Source organism: Athene cunicularia (genome assembly GCF_003259725.1).
Source record: "Athene cunicularia isolate RWA chromosome 17 unlocalized genomic scaffold, athCun1 chr17_part1, whole genome shotgun sequence".
Taxonomy (NCBI): Eukaryota; Metazoa; Chordata; class Aves; order Strigiformes; family Strigidae; genus Athene; species Athene cunicularia.
The window spans coordinates 6979812-7000524 of record NW_020799122.1 but is presented as its reverse complement, the minus strand read 5'-3'; the positions used below and the strand labels follow the sequence as shown (position 1 = coordinate 7000524).

Sequence of the window (20713 nt, the reverse complement as noted above, 5' to 3'; positions counted from 1 at the left end):
GTATATTAAAGGCCACTCATCTTCTCCTAAACAGTTCCTTGAAATTCTCATCATGGTACCTAGTTGTTCCCTCAACATTTTGCCATCACAATGAATGTTTCTGTGCTTGTATTTTCATAAGCTATTTGGGATAGGCTGAGACTTCCAGGAGGATATTCCAAATCCCAATAAAGAATTTCATTTCAGTATTTGTTTATCATAAAAACCTCTATAAAACAGGCATCTGACACATCTACTGCTTGTCAGTGCCAGTTTCTACTGACCTCAGTAGCAAAACCAAGATTTACTGTGATTACAAATATAGTTACAGTCAACTAACTTTTCCATCTCGAGTGAGAACAGCTAAGCATTTGTATTCTGAACTTACATGCCATGCAGAAAGATATCTCCAATCCAAAAGCAAAATCTTTATTAGTGGCAGTGGTACAAGCAGTAGGAAGATCACAGTCCAATTTTGTTCTGGTCCATGGTGAGGTTTGGAGGGTTGACAGTTGTTAAAAGCTATTAATATATAAATATCAAAACTTGATGTGGAATGTTTGAGAGAGTAAGAATGGAATGTGTCATTTTGAGATTTTCTTTTCTGACAGCAGAAAGGCACTAACTTTAAATATGGGATTTTAAAGTTATAATACAGAAATAAATCCTGTTAATCAAACATATTATTTAATTTTTGAAACTCATCAATATTATAACAGAAAAACAAACAAACAAACAAAAAGCTGTTTAATCATTTTCTGCATTTTCTGTATGCACAATAATGGATTAGTGTGTACAAATCCGGGTTAAAAGAAAACCTGAAACCTTTCTGTAAGTGTAAGAACAGGATCATCTGCAGCACCAGCAGTCCAAATGAAATTAGCATCTATCTGCCAGTGTGAATATTTATGCAGCACTAGCAGGGCAACATGTACTTGAAGATAAAATCGGTATTTGGCTGAAAAAGTCAAACTTGGGTGTCTAAGGCGAGGTGTCTGATTTTGTATTTGGACAACTGAAAAGCAGATCCTGATTATTATTATTTTTGTACAGATACTGAACAACAGCTGCTTTTAATAGCTTCAGAGGGAATTCTGGATGTTTCGACTTCTCTTCAAATCACACCACTTAGACAACAGGCTGTAGATACTTAAGCACACAAACCTCAGCCAGAATCCTTGGCCTAAATGTCCATAATCCAAAGACAATCAGTGAGTTAAAAAAAAGACAATTTATAGACAAGTAAATATGGTGATGTCTTTGGCGAGAGTTTAATGAACCAACCTGCTGGCCAAGGGTCTGCATCACGTAGGGATGTGGGGTCTTACCAACAGCTGATTCCTTCCTCTTCCTCCATCTTCATTTTGTTTCCCTTTTCCCCTTCCAGGGTCCAGCAGGAGTCCGTGGTGCGCCAGGGATAAGAGGGATGAAAGGCCGCAGGGTAAGCACTTTCTACGAGCTTTTAGCCCTCTCCTCTTTCAGCTGTTGGAACAGTAATCTGATGGATTAGTTTGAGGGCGTAAAGATGAGCAGCAGGTGGGGCAGCACCTCCACAACTGTGTCTCTGCTGTGTATAGGACTGTGGTCATTGAAGGAACTCTCACCAGGGCTGCGAGTGCAAGTGATGTGTATGGGCAGAGGGGTGTCCCAGTGTAGAGTTTATCATGGAAGTGCTCCAGCTTGTCTTTTCCAACCACCTGCAGTGTCAAAACAGGTTTTACAGGCACTTCTGGTGAGGATGGTGAAGATTTAGTCATCTGAAAATGTATCTGGGCTGGGGAAGAGTGTGCAGGGAGAAGACCAGAAAAGGTGCATTTGCTGCCAAGGGACAGATTGCAGCTGAGATGTGTTGTGATTTAACCAGAGGCAGATAAAGCAGGAAAGGTTATGCCATGAAATAAAATTAAGAGACAAGGCAGGCAGGAACAGGGCTGACAGCCTACTTTTCCCATGTCTTCCCTTTCAGTCTTGCAGAATTAGTATCTTCTGGCAGCATTCTGCGAGGCTGTGAGAAAGATGTGTTTTGCATTGTCAGCAGAGCAGTTTGTAAGCACGTCCTGTGTATTTCTATGGGTTTCTCCAGCCCATACCACAAGCCCTTGGTTCTATCTATACGTATCTAAACAGTGCCATGCTGCCCAGCGTGTGTGAATCCTTGCTCTGCCTGGACAGCAGCCCCCCAGCCTAGTGCTGGGTAAGGGTACTAACTAGCGTTGCTGACAGTACTGCAAGTGCACATGTTACACTGGATAAATATTTCACAGGCACTCTGCATCAGTTCATGTGTGGTTCTTCCTGCTCTGTTTGGGTGACAGCTGACAACAGAATGACCTCTAGATCTGCCAAAGTTGCTTGCTTTCCTGCCTGTGACATCCAACCCATGTCCCACTGAGCTCTTCAATCCTTCTTCTTCTTCAACGGGATGTTTATTGCAGGAGCATCCCTGCTTTGGGTTGCTTTTCCTTGTCCAGCTGCTTTACAGAGTATTAATAGTGAGTGCACATGGGTTTGCTGAAGGCCCCAGCAGCAACATATTTTGCATTTCTCCCTCTGAGGATCTTACAGTATCTGTTTCCATGTTTCATTTTCAAAGACGTAGGCTGGAGTAAACCATACATTCTACCCACCCCCAGTCTCTGCCTCTATTGCAACTCCTGCTTGGGGAATTTGGGACAGCCAAGGATTGCATATATTTCCCTATACCAGAGCTCATATTCTTCGAATAGCTGGGACCGGCAAAAGGAAATGGAATAACCAACTAGAAGGCTTTATAACCACAGAGTTATGTACCCTGGAACTGCTTTAAGCTTTAAAAGCACAGCAAGAAGGATACCAGTAACATCCAAGCTCAGCAGATGCATATCAGGGTTCAGCTTTTAACTTGTGGCTGGGAAAAACAGCTTCCTTGTGTCTGTTCTCCTTGGTGGGAAGGCCCACGGATCTCATTCCCCAGCTCCGCTCTCAGAGGGTCCCCTGGAGAGTGAGGTTTCTCTGTGCTGCATAGAAGCAATTAACTGAGCTGTCCAGGACATCCATGACCATGACAGATGAGAAACGGGAGGCTTGACTGGACGGAAGAAAATATCTCAAGGTAAAACTACAGTGTCGAGCTGAATGGGAAACATCTCCTGAATGAATCCAGGCTGCCGACTGCGCGGGTCCTCAGAGAGGTGGGTCATCCGAGGGAATCAGACATTTCTGCTGGTGCTTTTAATGTATGCAGTGACAGAGGAGGAGTCCCAGCACTGCCTCCTCCCAGCTGCCAGCCGGGGATGCCAGCCGCATCCCCTGGCACCGAGCCTCTCCTTACGGCAGGCAGCGCGTGCAACTGTAGCGTTTGGCTCTTGGGTTGTGCAAGATTGACTCACATAAATCTTATTTGGCTTCTTACATCTGCGTTGGCCCACAGTCCTCAACCCACAAGGAAATTACAGCTGACCAGGCTGTTTTCATCTCCACTCGTACTCTCAGGAATGACAAAGGGGGTATTTATCATCACACAAGGTAAAACCAAGAGCAAGGCTGGATTCAGCTCCAAAGAAAGGAGCTTGGTTGGCACAGCAGGGACCTGTCTTTGGGTGTAGCTAGATCCAGAGAGAGGGTGCCAAACCCTCAGGAGAAATCCTGCAGGACACCAACTGCCACCAGCACTGTCCATCCTCAAAATGACATACCACATGGTAGAGACGTTCAGCTTCATAGCCTTGGGTTGTGCTTCCTCTTCAGATGTTGAGTCCAGCAGACCCTGTGTGAGTCGCTCCCCTTGGACATTTCCCCACTGAGAAAGTCCAGACTTTGAAGTACATCCCATCCCTGAAAACCAGAAATGGAGCAGTGGTTCTGCCCAGCTGGCTGCAGAGCCTGGCTAAATGTCACCCCAGGAAGTGTAGAACGTGGAGGTAGAATAGGAACCAGTACCCAGGGAAGAGGTGCACTGAGTTCTTGATCTTGCCCTAAGGACACTGGTATCGGAGAGGGGTTAAACCTCCGTCAGCGAGCACTGAGTGCTTGGATCTGCTGCTGCTGCCCTGCATTGATCCTGCCCTCACCACTCGCTGCTGGACCATGTCACGATGGAGATGGGGTGCGTTTGAGCACCACAGTGGTATAATCCATACAGAATTTGCGAGACAGACAGATATCCTTTCTAAGGTCCCCAGCAGAGAGGAGGAACTTGGGCTTTGCTCTGAAATCCTACAGATTTCAGTGAATATGATGTGGGAAAGTCAGTATAGTAAGGACCAGCAGATCTCCTGCCTGGAGGATTTCTGGTTTGTATATCTCCCTTTCACATTTTCCTTCTCTTCATGCTCTCAGAAGATATTCCAAGCACATAGTATTCTTTGTTTGCTTAGTTTGTCCTGCTATTCCGGCTCGGTTTTCTCAGGATGGGGAAATGATCCCCCAACTGTAATTTCAGACATTACCCTCTGTCTATCCTAGTTTACAAAAGGGACGTAATTCAATTCAGAGTGGAAACATGAATGCAGCCTCCGCCAGATGTTTGTGGATTCCATGAGCTCTGTTTGTGGATACTTCATTAAAGTAATTTTGCTTTTGAAGGAAACGTAAATAGCAAATATGGTTTTGATTGTAAAGAACAATGGCGACTTTTTGGGGTCTGCATTTATATTGTGATAGCTTTTGTATTGTCAAAGATATAAGTACAAAGTTTAAAAAGAAAATTCTTTAAATGTTGTAACCTTCTTTTTAGTCATGACAGGGCTATTGTTCCTTCCCAAGCCTTTGCTTAGCCCGTCAAACTGATACTGAATAATCTTCTACAAACGTGGTTTCCCCTCTCCTCTTCCCTAAGGACAAGAAACTTGGACATGTGAGCCCAGGCTTATTTCCCTTCATTCGTACTCAGTGTAGCACTTAGACATGTGCTTAACATTCAGCTAGTGACAGCTATGCACATGCTTTAACCTAATTATTTAACCAAATCAAGGTTTAAATTTGGAGGCAGCTGATGCAGCAAGTCCCTCACCCTATCTGACTCAAATTCAAAAGCACATTTCTGTTAATCAGCTCCTCACAGCAGGAAAACATGTGGTCTCCAGCATCCTCTGTTGAAGGTAATGATATCAAAAAGCTCAGGTATTGACTGAGAATCTCTGCAAAATGTTAAATATCAACTGGAGCCGTGACTTTGCAACTCAGATCATAAAAGCTGCACCTGAATCCCTGCTGTAAAGTGACTTATCTTGCCCCGTTCTTCTGCCCAAGGTGCCTGTCAGTGTTCTGGAATTTTATCCTCTCACTGCAGGGGTTGCTGGGCATTGACTCAGGTGACCCAGTGGAGCTTTTTCAAATCCCAAAACACATTTCTCTTTTCCACCTTGCCATTCATGCTCCCCTCTCTCTGCCGCTCGCTGCGGAGGGAACCGCTAGCTCTGTGCCACACAGCCCCATGCTGCGCAGCATCCCCGACAGCGGGAATTTGTGGTGTTACCTAAGCAAACCTGAAAATGGTCGCTTTTTCCAGATCCAGCCGAGAAGTTTTTCACAGAGAAAAAGCAGAGGTATATTGTTGTGCTCCCAGTGATCTTTCTAGTTGGCCGAAAAAGCATCAGAAACATTTGAGGAAAAGTTAGCTACAGATCTGTGGCCAGCACTGTCTCCCTTCAGCTTCAGTCAAGGCATCTGCTTGCTTTTTATTTGGCCAGACTGTGATAGTGAAATATCAATATTTGGATAAAGGGGTAATGAAGAAGTTTTGGATTTCTGGAAGAGAGCTACTGACTGGGTTTTTTTGTGCTGCTGCTTGTACTATTCAGAGGCTGGTTGATGTCTCTCTGAGCTCTAGGTATCTGTTTACAGGGGGAAATGCAGCAGGGCTTTGCAGAAAGACCTCGTTGAGTATTTAGCTCTGTTTTGCAGTGTTGTCTACTCCAGCAGCAGGGTGTATCTCTCACATGGACTAGCAATAAACCTGAGTGGCAAATCTGGAGCTGAACTCCCCTGCATTTGTGAGCTGACACTGTTCACATCTAGCCAACGTCGTAGCACTTCGTTTAGCCTGAGATTGTTGCTAGTGCTCCTCAGTACTGCACATCTCTGAGGGAAATGCTGTCTTGGTCTGTGTACCCATTGATCGTGTGGCACTGTGACCTGCTTCGCTACCGTTGCTGGTGCCTACATTAAAAATAACTCATGATTACAAGGGAAGAATGTGACTGCAGGTGAGACTTGCAAGGATTTAAGACTAGTTTTCTGCTACATAGCTCTGTGGGAACCTACACAGGGATTACAGTGAGAAATATGCTCACATAAGACATTGAAACTAGAATTTTAAAAATGTTGGGCTCTGCCCAACCCTGAGAGTCTTGCTGTCTGCTGAGACCCAGGACCTCAGTGCAGGCATGACTTGCTGCAGCTGGAGCATCAGCATTTGGATGCAGGGTCGGGTCACAGAGCTGTGATTTCCTGCACAGCACCAATTCGGCTCCTCTTGCCTGACAACAAAATCAAAAGGAGAAACTCATCTGTTTAGGTAGCAATGAGTGATGGCACTTGATCTTGTGGCTCATGTGCTGCAGTGGGACTGCCCAAGCATGTCCCTGTGCTTTGACTCACTGCATGACCTTGCGTGAGCTGCTTTGAGATGGACATGGCAATGCCTTTGAGCCACGTGTTCATGTCCAAGTGGCTTTGATGAAACAATCGAGCAGGTTCTCAAATGCTCCATCAGCCGTGAACCTGTATCTCTCTGTGCCTTGGCTGACCATGTGCAAAGGAGCAGACAGATCTTGATTTAACCCTCCTTTTTTTCCTGTTTACATTGTAAAGCTACTTGGAGCTTGCACTGTTTGTACAGCCCTGGCCCAGCAGGACCTCTTCTGAGCTGTGTACTGACATAAATACTAACAGAGACTAAAGAAAAGCTTCCTTCTCTGTTTCATGGGCTCCTAGAGATGCTGACAGCAGAGATAAAGCCATGCCTTTCACTGCACACTCCTTACCCCATTGTTAGGATTGGTCCATGCTGCGTATGCCCTTAGAACGATGTTCCCCGAGATGTCTCTCTACACGCTCGCCCTGGTCCCTCCACTCTGCCACGCTCAGGATAGGCTTGCCTGGCTGTTCAGTTAATTTGGAAGCAGTGAGGGTCCAAGAGGATCCCGGGGGGCTGTGCTCAGCCCTGCCTGCAAGGCCAAGCCACCAGGTCTGCGGGGGGAAAGCACCATGCTGTGCCTCTCGGCGTTTGGCATGGGATGCTCCCTGGAGAGCTGCCAGGACCTCACTCACTCATCTCTAACCGGCGTTGTCAGTAAAAGAGAGTTTTAAAGATTTAACTAATTGACTAAATGTAGCCTTTCCTGTCAGGGTGAATTAGGGGAAGCCTTTATCCTGGGTTTCGGCCCAGGAGGCTGGAGAAGATGAAGCTTGCCACATGCATTTGCAAATACAGGGTCACTTTCTCCTTCTTTAGGTCAGATGCCGATGAGATGTGTTGTGATGGGATTGGGCAGGTGACTGCTGTGAAGTGAGATTGCCCTGGCAGGTTCTGCAATGCTAGTGACAGGGCTCTGCTGGAAGAAATGTGGATACTGTAAACACTTCCCCAGCCAACCAATCCTGACAGGTCGGACCACTGAGAACCACAGCCGTTGCTGCAGCGCTGAGTGAGGGCTGAGGGCACCCAACAGCCTCCACCCAGCTCAGAGCAGCCCAGCACTGGCAAAGGGCCTGGACAGGGCAGGGCAGGCTACAGAAGGGGGGTCTGGAAGGGCCAGACACATCCCACTTTCCTACCCTGGCAGCTTCTGTCCTGGAATGAAAACCTCTAACCTGGGTCTTCGCTGTCATTTCTATGTCCCAGTTGCCTCTGAGCCCTGCTTCCTTTTTCTGTAGTACCGGGGCTGAGCTATTGAATCCTTCTCTTCTGCACATCCTTCACCTTCTTCACAAGCAGGTCACCCCATCATCTTGGATAGTAAAAATGTAATTGCACAAAATGTCTGAATGGCTGTTCAGAGAGGAGGGGAAGAGTTTGTTTTCCAGGGAGGATGAGAAGTTGGGTGGCAGGGTGCTTTCCCAGGGTGCCAGTGCCATACACATGCTGACACCTCCATTCTCTCTGGGCAGCCCAGTACCCAGCCCAGGGCAGGTCTGTGTATTTTGCTGGGTTACTGGGTGTGCCAGTCACCTCAGACAGCTCCCCAGATGCCTCCAAGCTCTGCCTTCCCACTACTCCAACTTACAGTGATGTCTGACGAGCTGTCAGTAGCCCTGCTTTTATATGACCTGGTTTATGTCATTGTGCTTTGAGGTTTATAGGGGCATGGATTAATAAAACTTTTGGTCTTTACTGCTCTCTGATCTAGTGGTCGGTATGAGCCAGGGCACCTGGGGTCTAGGGCTGGTGAGAGCTGCCATTACATGAGCGTAGCAAAGCACCGACCTGTGAAACACCCCATTTGGTCGTGGTGTTCCCATCTGGTGCACAGTCCTTTGTCAGTCTGTCCTGGAGACCGGGCTGCACATTCTTCAGAGCTGTGTCTTACTGGCATGCAATGCAGGCTTTTGGTTATTTAATCTCTGGTAGGCTCAGCGGCACAGGGTTTTGCCAAACGCAGTAGAAGTTTTTGCATTATTTTATATTGACAACGTTTGTCTGCTGTAATAATTTGGCTACGTTTCCTATACATCTTCTGCTGTTACACTGCCTTTCTTTGTGAGTCTCTCTCTCTTTGCCTGTCATACTGGAGTTGCTTTTCTAACGCATTGGCTCCCTAGCCCTGTTATTACTTTTGGCACTCGGTTTGCATCCCGATTAAGCGTATTGGCTCCTGTTTTCTCTATTTCCGTGTTGGCCTACTCTCAGGATTCCTCTTACCACTACATTCTAGCACTGCTCTGTGTTTTTATTTATTATTTATATTGCAGTAGCGCCTAAGAGTCCCAACTGAGCTCATGGCCTGATTATGAACATGACGTGCGTTAATAGAGGCTCTTGATATGCCCTTTTTTTTACTGTTTTATTTTCCCCGACCATGTGCCTGTTTATTCTCTGTCAGTGTGACACACTGGTTTCTGGGGTTCACATGATGCAGAGAGCGGTGCGTTTGGCTCTTCTGAAATCAGCTTGAAAGCTAGATGGCAGCTATCCCCTCTTCTCAGGGCTCTCCTTGCTTAGAAACCTCTGGAAGAACAATGACACCCCTTCTGAAGGATGCCCATGCTGTACCATCAACTATTCAATTTTAGCTAGTCGCGTCCAGGTTCGCTCACTGTCTGGGCTCTTGTACGTGCCGTGAGCATTTCCAGCAGCGTGCGTGTCCCGTGCACCTCCCGAGCTGCTCGTGCCTGCTGCACACACGCGCACACCCAGGAGCAGATGCCGGGCAAAGGACCAGACATGCCAGAGCAGGCACGGCAGGCTGCACTTCTCCCAGCTTGCATATGCATGAGCACCTGCCTGATCCTTAACAGCAGCCAGTTCTTCAAACAGCAGGTAACTGTAGCTGAGGGCTTGGAGTTCAGCTGCCAGCAAATATACCCTGCTCTCGGGGAGCAGTTTGGGGCCCGTGACAACCATGGGAGTACTGTATGTATGGTGGGGGCTTGGGTGCCTCTGTGTATTTTGTAGCTTTATTGCCCTCATTGTGACCGTGAGACAGTGTGGTATGCCAAAAGTTAAGGGCAGGGACAGTTGGAAAAGTAGGGTTTCTAGGAAGGAAGAGGTTTGCTATCAGTAAGGCTAGAACTGCAAGTCTGTGCAATACAAAACTGTTGTCATGTAACCGTTGTCTGAAAATAAGGCAGTTCCTCACCTGCTTTTCTCCCCCGGCTTTGGTTTGCTGTTGGTAGTTGATTTAACAGGAATAAAAATTATTTTGGTGCTGTATGCTGGTAATGGTGAGAAATGAAGCAGCAAAACACAGAAAGGATCTTTTGAGTCCCGAGCTCCAAGCTGCTGTGCTCAACCCAACCGGGTATAGATTGGCTTAGCCAGGACTGATCTCATGGACCTTCCTGGTGGCCAAAGTTAGGAGGACTACTGTATTTTCAAGTGAGACATATACTCTGTGTTCTTATTTCTGCCACTGTCTTGCTTTTTTCCAGGGTGCCAGAGGGCCTGATGGACCAGTAGGTGAGCTGGGGTCACGAGGTGTCAAGGTGAGTGCCAGTGGGTGACCAGGTTGGTCAAGACTGCTCTTAACTGTGCTGTGAAATGCTCTGGGCAGGATCAAGGTCGTGTCCTCCTCTGGGAACAGGGGATGTTCAGTCACTCCATGAAGATCAACCAGTTGCGATGAGTCTTTCATGCAACTAGAGTAAAATCTGTCCAACATGGGCATCAGGGCCCCTGCTGCTGGGGTCTGAGACCCTGAATACAGAGGCAGTCCACAAACATGAGAGGGCCTCTGCTAAAATAATAGAGTCCGTCACAGGGATGGGAGGAGCTTTAACTGGCAGTGAGTGTGCTTGACTGTTACATATGGAAGTAGCACTAAATCAGAGCAAATTAACACGATTGGGTAAATATGACCTAAGGGAATACGTATCTGTTCTGATGTACTTCATGTTAATTAGGTCAGAACAGGAAAAAAGTGCAGGGCAAGAGATGCCTGGTGCAAAGAGAGCCTGGCAGATACCCTGCCCAAGCAGACTGGGGTGAGCCTGCTCCACGATAGGCTCTGAGATGGGTGCATGGGAGAGTTTCTGCCTTTGGCAGCAGCCTGATGTAAGAGTAGTGTGGCAGAGCTGCACCCTTATCCTACCACCGAATGCCACAGACTCCATCCCCTGCACAGGACAGGTGTCCCTGTGGATGCAGTGCGGGTGGGGAATCTCCCGTATTTGCTGCCCTGCCAGGCAGGGCTGCGCTGGGTCTGCTGGGAATCCCAGCTGCCTCCAAAGCAGTGTTTGCTCAGAAAGCCTTGGGTCGTGCAGCCCACTGCCCACACTCCCTGCTGGTTGAGGTGTTCTTCAGGGCAGGGTGCCGGGCATTTGGCCTCTCAAAAGCTGCAGGGAACTGGAGGGGATATTCGATGCACAAAAATGTAAGAGCAGATGGGCCGGGGCAGAAGAGCATCACTAGTAGTTTGTGCTCCTGCCAACGTGTCTTTTTGCTTTGCAGGGCCGACCAGGGGAGCCAGGCAAGCTGGGGCCAGATGGGCAGCAGGTATGTTCTCTGTAAGAGCCAGTGTCTGCCCAACCTGACATGGTGTCATCCCCCATGGGGGTACCCACACGTACACAGTGCCCAGGGAACTGCAGCTTCTCCTGGCCAAAGCACCGCGGGTGTCTCAGCACATTCCCAGCTGCTAATTGCTATAACTGTGTGTTCACAGGGGAAGATGGGAGAGACTGGGGAGACAGGAGCACGCGGCTTCCCAGTAAGTGTCCATCCCTTGTGCTTCCTTTCATAACCTTGGTTTCACTCAAGTCCATAAGTGTTGAGTCCTGGTCCAGGAGGAAGAATTTGGACAGTGACTCACACTTAGGGGACCACCTCTCCACTCCTATTACTGGAGTATTATGAAATGCATGTTACCGCCGAGAAGCATGAAGGGTTGGAGCTGACCTTGGTGGTTTTAATTTTTCTAGGGTATCCAAGGACCTTCTGGACCTCCAGGAACAAAAGGGGCTCCAGGCGACCCGGCAAGTGTCTTATCACTCTCTCTTCATCTGTCTTTCCTTGCACACGCACACAAACACTTCATTTCTTTCTCTCTGTCTCTTCCCCACCACTTATTCCCATTCCCAGATTCTCTGTCCTTGCCAACTCCAGCATGGTCAGAGATGTGAAAGACTTGGCTAGAGTCCTAGGAGGCATGAGGAAAGACAAGGTCAGACCCTTGGAAAGAAAAAGGGGGACGTGGATCAACCAGGGAGAGTATAGGATACAGCCTGGGCTGGATTTTGGAAGGGAAGGGAGAAAAGAAGAGCAAGGTTGGGTCTGGGACAGGGTCAGATGTAACAGGAGGAGTTGGAGTGGGCTGGTAGGTAGAGTGGAAGGGGGATCAGGAGGGAAGCTGATGGTATCAGAACTGAGACCACAGCTTTGGCGGAGACACTGGAAGATGACAGGTGAAGACACAGACCTCAAGGAGGGACACAGGATCACCAAAGCAGGGAGAAGAGTCATCTGCTCTCTGTGCCACCTGGACTGTGAAGGGAAGGAGTAAACCAGGCATTTTCAGGTTGCCAGCTACAGTTGTTTTAGATGGGAGCCAGGAAGATGAAGGACCTTCTGAGCCATGTGCCTGTTAAGGTGCCTCAGCACACCCATTTCTGGCCTCTCCATCTCACTGGCTATCTCTTACATGCTGCATAGCTCTTCTGTGGTATGGGAGGGAACTGTTGTTTTATCTTACAGACCATGGAAGTGATGACCCTTCAAAAATGAAAGCAGTTGTATGAAAAGAGCCTTGTGTCTCTCTTTTTCAGGGCCCACAAGGACCACAGGGGCCACCTGGACCTTTGGGAGAAATCGGACATAAGGTAGGTCTGATCTTTGCTCCTATTTGTTTTCCCCTTGCATCAAGAGTGGCAGGGCTGAGGGGGGAGTAAATGTGTAGAGGCACATACTGCTACACCTGGGGACATGAGCAGGAAGGATTCCCCTCAAGTCTGAAAGTCAACTTTGAAAGCAAACAGTGAAAATCAGAAATTTGAGCATCACTTTCATCACAGGGCGTAGACACTCAATTGGTAGCTATGCAGACTCTTCACAACAAGAGAAACATTTCAAAGCTGTCCGCACTGACAAGTGTGTCCCAGGCATGGCCTCTACCACCGCACCAAGGACCACCTTTCTGCACCAAATATAGTAACCATTCAAAATGAAAACTGGTCTTTCCTTTCCCACTCACTGGCGCCGTTGCTGACAAGACACAGGTTTGCCAGCCTGCCTGGATTGCTGTGGCAGTCCCATCACAAGCTGCTGCAGCTGGTGGAGAAAGCTCGGAGAAACGCCTTTGCTGCTGACTGTGCTTTTGGGTTGCCGTTGCCATGAAACAGTGGCACAAACACGCCATAACCAAAGCAGCAGCAGCCGCCAAACAGTGCCCCGATGGAGTGCAGGAGATGCCTCCATGGTTTCCCCCCTAACTTATCTGCAGTCTTGGTTTGGTTTCACTGCCCTTGAAGTATTATAGTCTTGGCTGTTTATACCAGATGTGCCAGTTCCCATTGGGTAGCTCCTTTCCATAGGTCCTGAGCTGTAATATAGACGTGATGTTCCACTTGGCTGTGAAAACAGCAGCGAAGGTGGCTTTTAATGCAGTCTACTGCAAAGTGTATGAGTCATGAAAGTTTCCATTCTCATGGCTGCTAGACTGGATGGAGAGAGCTCTCAGCGTGGTAAACCACACAGAGGAGCTGGAAAGCTGCTACTGAGCCACTCTGGAAGTTGCCAACCAAGAAAGTACAGAGCTTTATTCAAATCTGTGACTCTTCCAAGAGCCTTTCTCTGCACTGGCACCTCTGGAGAAACCAAAGCAGGATTTTTGCTTTCATTGGAGCTTGAATTTTCTCATTGCGTGACTTGACCATTTGTTCGAAAACCCAACACACACCCTGCTCCCTCCTCTGCTTGAATCCATTTCAGCAAGCCAAGAACTGGCTTTATTCCCTGTGCAGCAGAGTGCTCCCTTGACTATGTGCTTTTTTTCCCTTTATTCCCAACTGTAAAGAGAAGGGAGATTGTTATCCGGAAAGCAAATATCATAAGTAAATAAACCACTCAAATCCTTTAAAGACAAGCTTTTCTGTCCCATCTTTGGGCTCGTTTTACAGATCCTCATTCCCCATGTTTCCCAGAAGTAGTAGAAAATGTACAAAGATTAAAGCTCCTAATTGATCTTGGTACTAAAGATAGCTAATGAACATGACCCCTCTATTGCAAGGCTGCACACGGCTGCTGAACACTAAGAATGACCCTTTGCAAGGTCGTTTTCCCATCTTCCATCTTTCCATATTATTTCCCGTAATTTTCCAGGTCAGGCACTCATTTCTGCTCTCTGAGGGATGTCAAACCTCTCTACCAGGGTCTGTGCTCAGGGCCATGTTATCTCATCTGCCAGCCACTTTCTTTCCACTAGTACAGCCTGGCGACAGCCCTGGGCAGTGGATTTCTGGTCCGAGCCCAGTCGTTGGCATTAGGATGTCTGCTGGCCTATTATAGTCAGAGAAAGTGGGTGATGGATGTCAAGGCTAATCTAGCCAGAGTTTGTGCTGGAGGGTTTGGTGTAACTTTGCTGTTCTTGGCTCCCTTTAGCTGTCCCGGAGCTGGCAGCATTGTTGTGCCCCTGCCTCTGCAGGATCGTGGGGCCAGTGGCTCAGATCAAAGCTGTGTCATTTGGGGCAGCTGCTCCTGCAAAGGCAGGGCAAGTCAAAGCACCTGCAAACCCTGAAGCTGTGTCAGTTCTTAACCCTAACCAGAATGAGACTGGTGGCACAGAGAATGTGCTTATGCCAGCTGTAATGGAGTGGGGTTGCAGGGAGGGAGTGAGCAAGAGCACAGCAGAGCATTTTTGTTACCCACTGTCAGCCAACCTGCTGGACCCTTGTGAAGGGCTTTCAAGTCTAATTCAAGACCTTTTCCCTTCTTTCCTGACTAGTCCCAGTGCTGCTCCCCGGTGTGGTTACTAACCTTAGAAAGCAGAAGGGCTGGAAAGAGTTAGAGATGCTTGGCAGAGGAGGCTGGGGGGCTGCCACAGGGCTGGGGAGAGGGGAGGTGTGAGAGACGAGCGGAGCCCTCCCAGGAACCAGGCACGAGGGGGTACTGGGCCTCTTTGATGCCGCGTACCCTGAGCCAGCTCACGGGAGGTAATTACATTGCAAGCAAGGCTCTGCTGTCCCAGGAGGGCTCTGCTAAAGGAATTATGTCTTTGATCTTGCTTTCTACTTGGTTACAATGGGTTTTTTCATTATCTTTTTTTTTTCCCAGGGACCGCCTGGCTCAATGGGACAACCTGGCCTTGCAGGTGAACCTGGCATGAAGGTAAGAAAAAACCCTTAGTGTGATTCCTCTGTCAGACCAGGGAGATAATAGCAACTTCTGTTCCTGCAGGACAGTAACGTAGCACGTTCACCCTCCAGCAACCAAAGCAGACAGCATATTCCACAAAAGCTAAGATTTAAAAAATGAAATCAGGTTAACTTTAACCCCTTGGTTATGAATTCCTGAGCCCCATCCCAAGGGGGAGGCTGTCAGTGCTGGGGAGAACCACTGTCCCAGGGATCTTGTGCCCCAAGAGATGTGAAGGGCTTTGGAAATGGAGATCAACTCTTTTGTGGATCCAAAACCTGAGTGGGGAGGGGAGTCCTCAAGACCCAGAGATCCAAGCAGCTTCTAATTTGAAACAAGAAGAGTCTTAGGAAGGCCCCAAACTTAAAAATACCCTCAGACAAGGTCCTGCCACAGTTTCCAAGCCTCAGTTCTGTGGGAACTAAACTCCTCTGATGGTTATGGGGGAAGGGTCCCTGCTTCAGCACCATGAATGCACCACCTTGTCCACATGGAAAGGCCTATAAAAACCATCTCTTTGTTTGAATAAGATCCCTGTGCTGAGCGGCTCAGAGGTGTTTTTATTTTATCCTAACCCCCTTTCCGCTTGGTTTGAAGGTTCACTCCTGTGTGCAGGGCTTTTGAACAGACTCTATGTGGGGATTAAATGCAATTTCCTTTTTGCTGTTCCTCACTCCCCACCCCCAGCCCCATCCTTTGCCATGTTTTCCTTGGCAAATCTTCTGACACTTCACTGGAGCTACCGTGTCTTTGGCATCCTGATACTGCACAAGTGTTTCAGCTCCCGTGCTCCTGGCTGCCCTCCTCGGGAACAGGACATGATGATTTGCACAAATACCGCTTTACCCACACTCAGTGCAACACGTCCTTGCTGGGGACTCAGGCTGCCAGAGTCCCACGCTGCTCTTTCTCCTAAGCTGGGAGGTGCTGGCACAGGCTGGGGTTGCTCTGGGCAGTCATCGCTTGCAGACCAGTTTGCTGCATGATGAGATGTATGGATAGGTCAAACCTTTTTGCCCTTATGCCTCTGCATTTCCTGAGCTCTGTTCCTCACAATGCAGTTAGTTTGGGTGGGCATAGCTGCCCTGTGGCCATTGTACCCCCAGTGCTAAATTGCAACCTCACAGCCTGTCGCCAAGATCCATTTGTTTGCCAGCTCCAGCACCTTCAGTTCACTCATTTTGGTGCCATCAAAGATTCAGGTTCTTTTCCACCCTCCTCAGTCACGCTGGGGCTCAAAGAGCTGTCAACTTTCTTCTCTCTTTCTCCAGTTGATCTGCTGCAACGCTGCGTTGCACCCAGCATTGCTGCTTTGCCCAAGGGCTATGCTGAGGGAGTATCTTCTGGCTCTGCAGCTGCAGGCAGCACAAACCACTCCTCGACCCCTGTCCTGTCAAACATCATTGCAACAGAGCCTGCGAGGTGCCTGCTGGCCCTATGCAAGCTGAGGCACTGGTGGTGACAACCTGTCCTTTGGACACCCTTGCAAACAGAAGTGAAAGTGTTTGTGTGGGAGAAGGCAATAAAAAGTCAGAATGAGGGGTGCAGTGGGAAGTGCTTCATGCTCTCTCACGTCAGTAAACAGCTTGTCTCTGTGTCTGTGGTTCCTTTTTCTCAGGGTGATCCTGGCCAGTTGGGAGTCCCTGGAGAGCAAGGCCTCATTGGCCAAAGGGTGAGTATGGTCAGCTCCTGGTAGGGCTTCTGTGCCTTGTCAGCTCACCAGATGCTCCATTCCCTGCTCACCTACAGCCTGGGCAGACAGACCCTGCTCTGGCCATCCCTCACAGCCCTTGTTGCTCCTGTGGGTGGTGGGAATACCTTCCTGGCAGAGCCTGTCAGCTTGAGCTCAGCAGCCTGTGTGAGCCCCTGCGATGCTCCAGTGCCGCTTTGCAGAGTGCTGTGACAGCCTCGCTGTGAAAGGGGCAGTGTGGGAACAGACCCGTCCTGTTCGTGGGGAGGGTGCAGTCTGCACAGGGCAGGGAGGCACTGGGGTGGGAGGTGGGCATTAAGCAGGGAAACACTGGCCGCACTGTGCGCACGTGGGAGGGAGCCAGGCATGGCATGAATGCAGGGATTGAAGCCGGCAGTGGCTCTTGTCCCTTCTCAGGACTAAGGTCAGTTGTTGGAGCAGGATGGGGAAGCCCCAGGTTAAATGAATACAGACAGCCCCCTTTCCAGCACGGGGAAGGAGGTCTTCCCCCAGGCCAGCAGCAGGGTCCATGGAGGAGAAACTATGTCTCAGAATAAAGCAAGAGGCTGAATTCCTGCTCAAGCTCCCTGAAGAACTTGTTCAGCACTAGGGTGTGAGATAACGACACGTGTCAAAGTGCAGGACTAGGCTCCTGTCATTGCAGTCCGACTCGCCACCACAAGTCAGCTGGGAAAAAGCACGTTTAGGCACAGCCTTATGGTGCTTGCTTCTGTCTTGCAGGGAGAATCGGGGCTGGAAGGGGATAGTGGGCCACCTGGGCCGGACGGTATCAAGGTAAACCTCACTCTCGTGGCACGTTTCAGGTCTCACACACATCTCTGTGCACTCGGGCTGCCATGGTTCCCAAGGCCAGGTTGAAGGCAAGGGGGTTATTGGGTCCTCTGTGAAATAAGCTTCTGCCCTGCTCCCTCTATGGATTTTTTTTCTGCAATAACACATAGCTGACTCCTCCTGTTTCACTCCTCTACCCACATTTTTGGCATCTGATCAGATCTCCAAAAAGGTCAAGTTCTTCAAAATCTAGTTTCCAACAATTTGTCTGTTTTATTTGAGTCTTTACAGATTAAATTTCCAACTAATCAGGAATTCCTGGGCTTGGCAGGGGAAATCAAGAATTGTCCGTCACTACCCTGCACCACTGACCAGAACATTGTTAGCAAGAAACCAGATCCCCTTCCTCTTGGCAAAGCCCCAGGTGCTCGCTCAGGGCTTGCACTGCACTCTGTATCTCTCTGCTGTGAGTTTCCTACCTTGCCTTTGGAAAAGGACTCTGATTTCTGTCCCTGCACAGCTGGCCTTTCCAAACAGGCCAACAGTTTTGTTCCATGGAAAGAAAAAGTAGCTGGTCCCACAACAATGCAGTTTATTGCTTCATTCTAGTTAAACTATTTGCCATGTGTTTCTACTGCTTATCTCTATATGTTGGACCAAAAGACTCTTCCTTAAAGACAGTCAAGGCTTTTGTATTCTCTTGCCACTGCTAACTGTCCCCAAGAGCTCTTGAACCAAAACCAGGTCTTTTTAACCTGACTGTGTCTCCGGACAGTGGAAGAGTCGCTGCTCACTGCAGGAGCATTTCTTTAACCAGAAAAGTTGTTGCTGTGTTCTCACTAACGCAGGTGCAAGTGGAAAACAACTGTCAAGGCTGGTTGGTTGCACAACCGTAGGTGCTGTCGTCAGTACAGAATTGGCCTTTTCAATTGTCTTCATAAAATATTTGCCATAATTTATAAGAACGGTGATTTGACACGATACCTACTGCCCAGACCACAAATCCTTCACAGAGGCAAGATGACACTGTTTTGCAGAGTGTTTATTTGAGCCCTGGGCTGATTCCCATTTGGCAGCAAGAGTCAAGGAGCCGCTCCAGACAAACCCATCCTATTAAAAATCTTTCAGCATCCCAAGCTCAAGGCTTCTGGGTGAGACAAGGGAGACTTTCAGATTTTGTCCGCCTGTCTCATTCACGTGCAAGGTTCAGGCCTTATTGCAGAAGAAGCAAAGGGGTTCAGATTACCCTGTGTAATGGGGGAGTTCCTTCTCCTCCAGCCAAGAGACTTTAAAAAAAAAGAAACCTGGTTTTGCTCATTTTGTTAAATGTCAAGTGTATTATGACTCACTCTCATTCATCCTATTGCTTGCAGGCTCTCTTCCTCTCAGACTCCTGAAATATTAATTATGTGGTGGGTTTTTTCCTTGCAAGAGCCATGTACAGTGACCCTTGTGTTGTGTGGGTATGAAAAGCTCCCACCCTTCTCTCTTCCACAGGGAGACAAAGGAGAGCAAGGCCTGGAAGGAGAGAAAGGAGAAAAAGGCAATGAAGGGCAGAAGGGAAAAGAAGGGCCTCCTGGATATCCCGGCATCACAGGTGTCCGAGTGAGTCTGCAAAACCAGCCCCCTCACCCCCGGAGCTGGTCCATGGGTTCCTGTAGGAACTGGTGCTCTCCTCACCATGCTGCGTGCGCAGCCCTGGGTGTATCTCGGATCCCCGGGGTACGGGTATTGGCCCAACACAGCCCCTGAGCTCCCCATAGGGCCACCTCCACTCTGGTTTCCAAGTTAGCAGCTGCATCTAGCCACGAAGGGATAGGTAGAGTGTTGCGTGCTCTTGTCTAAATCCCTGTGAGCAAGAGGAGTGTAACCTTCCCGACGGCTGCAGCGTGAGCCCAGAGGTGCAGGGTGTGCTCCTCAGCTCGGACATCGAGGTGCCGCTGGCACACGCCGAGCCCTGGGCTCAGGAGACAAACCACCTTGTCTGAAGAGACAAGACCCTTTTGCAACAAGAGGACAAAAGAAAGTTTGCAGTCTTGTGTCTGGGAGGCTGGATTGCATTTAAATCCTAGTAAGAAATAAATAGGCTTTTTTTCCCTTATTTTTTCTTTTTCCTTTTTTCCTTTTTCCTTTTTTCTTTTTTCTTTTTCCTTTTTTCTTTTTTCTTTTTCTTTTTTTTTTCTTTTTTTTCTTTTTCCCTTTTTCCCCTTTTTTCTTTTTTTTCTTTTTTTTCTTTCTTTTTTTTCTTTTTTCTTTGACAAGGGCAGTAATTACTGTAGACAGCAATACTACTGTAACAGGGCATACCATGTTGCAGCAGAACACCTGGGGGCAGATTGAGAGGGAGGCACACACAGTGGACCAAGGCACTGCTTAGAGCAGAAGGTCATCTGAAATGTGACTCATTGCAAAGTTGCTGTAAAGGACGTTATTTTTGCAAAAAGCTACATCTAGGAGATAGTTTGGTCTTTCAATCAGGATACGCACTTGAGACATGGATCACTCCTCTGGTCTGCTGTAGGCTTTAGACACTGTGCATCTCTACTGCATCTGTAAAATGGATCGCCTGGCAGGGTGGACAGGAGGACTGCGAGAAGCTGTGTCTCCCCTGGTTGCCACAGCTGGCCTTGGCCTGGAGTTTGGAAATGGCCAGCTTTTGCCTTCTCTCACTTCTGTTTGATGATTACTTCTTATTTCTGCTTTTCCCTTAAGAGTTTTCCCCCTTAAATATAGAAAACTAATAGAAGAAATTAGCAGGAAATTATTAATCCTTAATGAATATCCTAGGCATATCTGTTTCACTTGGAGGTCTGATCTCAGTGCCATGGAATTAAAAAATGTGATTCTGGCTCCGAGGTAAGAGCTGAGGGGCCAGAGGAGTCAGGCAGGGTCTGGCCTGGGGCTCGTTCAGTGGTGCCAGATGGAGGGATAGCTCTGCCCAGTGCCCCAGTGGGCTGCTCTGCAAGCCAAGCGAGGCCCTTCTGCTTGAAACATGGAGTTTGTCAGCCTGGTGACATGATTTATTCATTGTAATTATTGTTGTGGATCAAAGTTGTAGGAAGCATGGACTCACAAGGCTCTTTCTGTGAAGCGATAGCCTGGCTGAGTCGGATGCAGCCAGCCTGGTCGGAGCAGCTGTGCTCACCCGTGGCACAGGTCTTGCTGCTCATGCAGCTGGAGAACATGCCAGCTCCTACCCCACGTGTGTCTGGGAGGCATGGGGGCAGCCCCAGCATGAAAGAAGGAACAAATAGTCCAAGTCTGAT

At 48.5% G+C, this 20713-nt stretch overlaps 1 protein-coding gene across 3 annotated transcripts in view; it reads left to right on the top strand.

Annotated features, from left to right (window-relative positions):
• LOC113486516 (collagen alpha-1(XXVII) chain-like) overlaps positions 1-20713 on the top strand; it is a 162012-nt gene that overhangs the window by 104912 nt on the left and 36387 nt on the right. For all 3 annotated transcript variants that reach the window (XM_026860526.1, XM_026860525.1, XM_026860524.1), the window contains 10 exons: positions 1367-1420; positions 10051-10104; positions 11069-11113; positions 11283-11327; positions 11539-11592; positions 12382-12435; positions 14885-14938; positions 16584-16637; positions 17397-17450; positions 18945-19052. In XM_026860526.1, the coding sequence (XP_026716327.1) occupies positions 1367-1420; positions 10051-10104; positions 11069-11113; positions 11283-11327; positions 11539-11592; positions 12382-12435; positions 14885-14938; positions 16584-16637; positions 17397-17450; positions 18945-19052 (576 nt within the window). The remainder of the gene's footprint in view (positions 1-1366; positions 1421-10050; positions 10105-11068; positions 11114-11282; positions 11328-11538; positions 11593-12381; positions 12436-14884; positions 14939-16583; positions 16638-17396; positions 17451-18944; positions 19053-20713) is intronic.